This window comes from Austrofundulus limnaeus, unplaced genomic scaffold, assembly GCF_001266775.1.
Source record: "Austrofundulus limnaeus strain Quisiro unplaced genomic scaffold, Austrofundulus_limnaeus-1.0 Scaffold453, whole genome shotgun sequence".
In the NCBI taxonomy this organism is placed as follows: Eukaryota; Metazoa; Chordata; class Actinopteri; order Cyprinodontiformes; family Rivulidae; genus Austrofundulus; species Austrofundulus limnaeus.
The window spans coordinates 237,799-240,364 of NW_013952855.1; the positions used below are offsets into that span (position 1 = coordinate 237,799).

Here is a 2,566-nt window from a genome sequence, read left to right on the forward strand (position 1 = left end):
CTTTAAATATATTAAAATGACAGAAAAGCTGTTCAAATTCTTAACTGTGAACTTTGACTAAGAACATGGACACAGTGTATAGTGAAATGAATATACTGTACTATACTGTGTACTGTACTTGTGTGTGGAGGGTGGTAAGAGTCATTGTGTATTTATCGTTATCGAGGTGAACTGGTCAATTCAGTATATTGTGATTTTGATTTTAGGCCAAATCGTCCAGCCCTACTCCGTTTTAAACCTGGTCGGGACCAGGTTAGTTTCAGAGGACTTGTTAACATGGAAGCATCCAGGATTACACCAAAATCCCAGCTTAATCTTCTATCCTGCATCAGAACACGTACGAGCAAGATAACAGTGAGGTGTGCTGTAGCAGAAACAGAGAGTTTTAACGTGGAGGTGGAACTACATCAAAGTTCAGATCTGAGACCCTTCTTGTTTGTTCTGGTGATGGAATCCTCATGGACTATGAAATTTGCAGATGACATTGTAATCTGTGGGATCTGTAGCTGTATCAAGACAAAGTGCTTGTGTGTTAATGACAGAGAGGCTAATTAAACAACGAGGCTACAAGTACTGGACATCACAAACTATCAACTGTTCGGGGGAATGGGAAGTGGTAAAAACGTGAAGAAGAAGAAGTGAGTACAGGCAGTACTGGCAGTGTTTATACTGTACACATACATACATTAAGTCAAAAAATGTTGCTGAGACCTTAGAGCCTCAAATAGACCTTATATTTACTCYTCATTATGCTACAACTCTGTAGTACACAAGTCCACGGGGTGCTGGAGACGATGTGAGCCAAGGTCGACATGTGTGAAGTGGCTTGGACCCTGGTCACATTCACTGACACAGACTCACACTAAAAGTCAGACAGATAAAAGTCAGTCCAGCTCATCTTCTGACTCTGATCTCTCAGGTGTGGATGGGTTGTCTCTCTCCTCCCCGGTTCTTCCAACGGAAACAAACTTTCACTCGCTCTACAAGCAGTTCTCCAGTTTTGTTTTTGGAGCCGTCAACAGTGATCAGGTGACCTCTGCAGAGGTCCAGAACTCACCAGGATACCAGGTTAGTCTCATTGTGTTCACGACTCCTCTCATTACTCTTATASTCTCATAAAAAGGAAAGGGTTCAAAATACATTTCTTTGTTAAAAGGATTTATTTTATTTTATTTTAGTATGGAGCAAGATAAAAATATGATTTTTTTCCCCCTCAGTCTTGTCATGAGTCAGACTTTATTATTGTTAGTCCAGGTAAGTTTCACCTTTTTAACAGACCTGCCCATGACAAGCTACTGTAATAAAAGTGAAAAATGAGTAGTGAAATAAAAGAGTGATACTGTACTAGAAATAAAAAACGTTATTTTTGCTACTGCAGCTGAGAACTTTGTCACATTAGCTTTAATGTTAGCTGTGTTCATAAGATCAGAAACAGTTCCATTTTGTTAAACAACTTTTTAAAAACTGTTTTAGAGCAGCTGCCACTTCTGTGTGGTTAAGCCCCAAGGGGTTCTCTTGAAGTTTTTCCTCAAAATACCATGCTGAAATGTAATTGAGTGTATCTCAACCTGTCTTTTTAGGCAGGTAAGAAAAAAATAAACAACTTTTGGACATAAAAACTTCAGATTTCTTAACGTTTATTAATGGTACCATCATGGTCTGTCCTGTGCAGAATGACAAAATTCTCAAGTGTCAGTCTTAGAGCTGRTTTACRACACTTTGCTCYGCCGYAAAGCTGATTCTAGATTGTTACAAAAMCCCCGGCATTGACCAATCACTGCATCTGATTTCGTGTTCAAGARGATTATTTTAGTTCCTCTGTTCATTATAACTGAGAACATGTCTCAGGTGGGAGGAGGACAGCTGTGATCTCTGTCTTCTGTCCGTCTCAGACCCCTAGTGGCAACTCTTAACCGCTTGAGTCCTCTGCAGTCATAAATRTTGAGAGATTAAGAGTGATTCTTAGAYTTACYAGTAAGAGTTTTGTTTTGAGAACTTGCTTTTACTCTTAAGTCTGAGAGTAAGAGGAAATCTAAGAAATTTTCAACTTAACACTAAATTTCTAAGAAGTTTGGACCCTGATTTTTTTGTCCAAAGACTCAACTTTCATCCAGAAATGAGTGGTCTCTAATAATCCCATTTGAGCTGCAGTGAAACACGTCCTGACCCAAAGCCACTCACAGGACCCTCAGTAAACATGTTTCTACTGCAGATACCAGATGAGATGAAGAACAAATGAACCTGTTTTGGGCTCAACAGGTTTTCACAGTTTTCTGTGCTGATYTTTGTGTTTTCAGTACGGAGATGTTCTGCAGACCGCAGAACCAAACGGACTCAGAGGACAGTTCTGTCTCCCAGCTCCTGGTGTTACTGCTGACTGTGTGAAYAACAGTCCTGCAGGTACAACCTTTACACCTCTAACACAGTCTGTTCTACACAATCCAGATGAGTGGAGGGGAAACAGAAACACACACCCCTGCAGTTTAGTTTGTTTCATTTTAACATCTGTGTGTGTGTGTGTGTGTGTGTGTGTGTGTGTGTGTGTGTGTGTGTGTGTGTGTGTGTG

The 2,566-nt window shown here is 40.2% G+C and overlaps 1 protein-coding gene across 2 annotated transcripts in view; it reads left to right on the plus strand.

Moving 5' to 3' along the window:
* Positions 1-2,566, plus strand: part of LOC106529584 (tectonic-1) — a gene marked incomplete at its 5' end in the record, with an annotated part of 30,106 nt that overhangs the window by 10,127 nt on the left and 17,413 nt on the right. For both annotated transcript variants that reach the window (XM_014025052.1, XM_014025054.1), the window contains 2 exon segments: positions 920-1,068; positions 2,298-2,400. In XM_014025052.1, coding sequence (XP_013880506.1) covers positions 920-1,068; positions 2,298-2,400 — 252 coding nt within the window.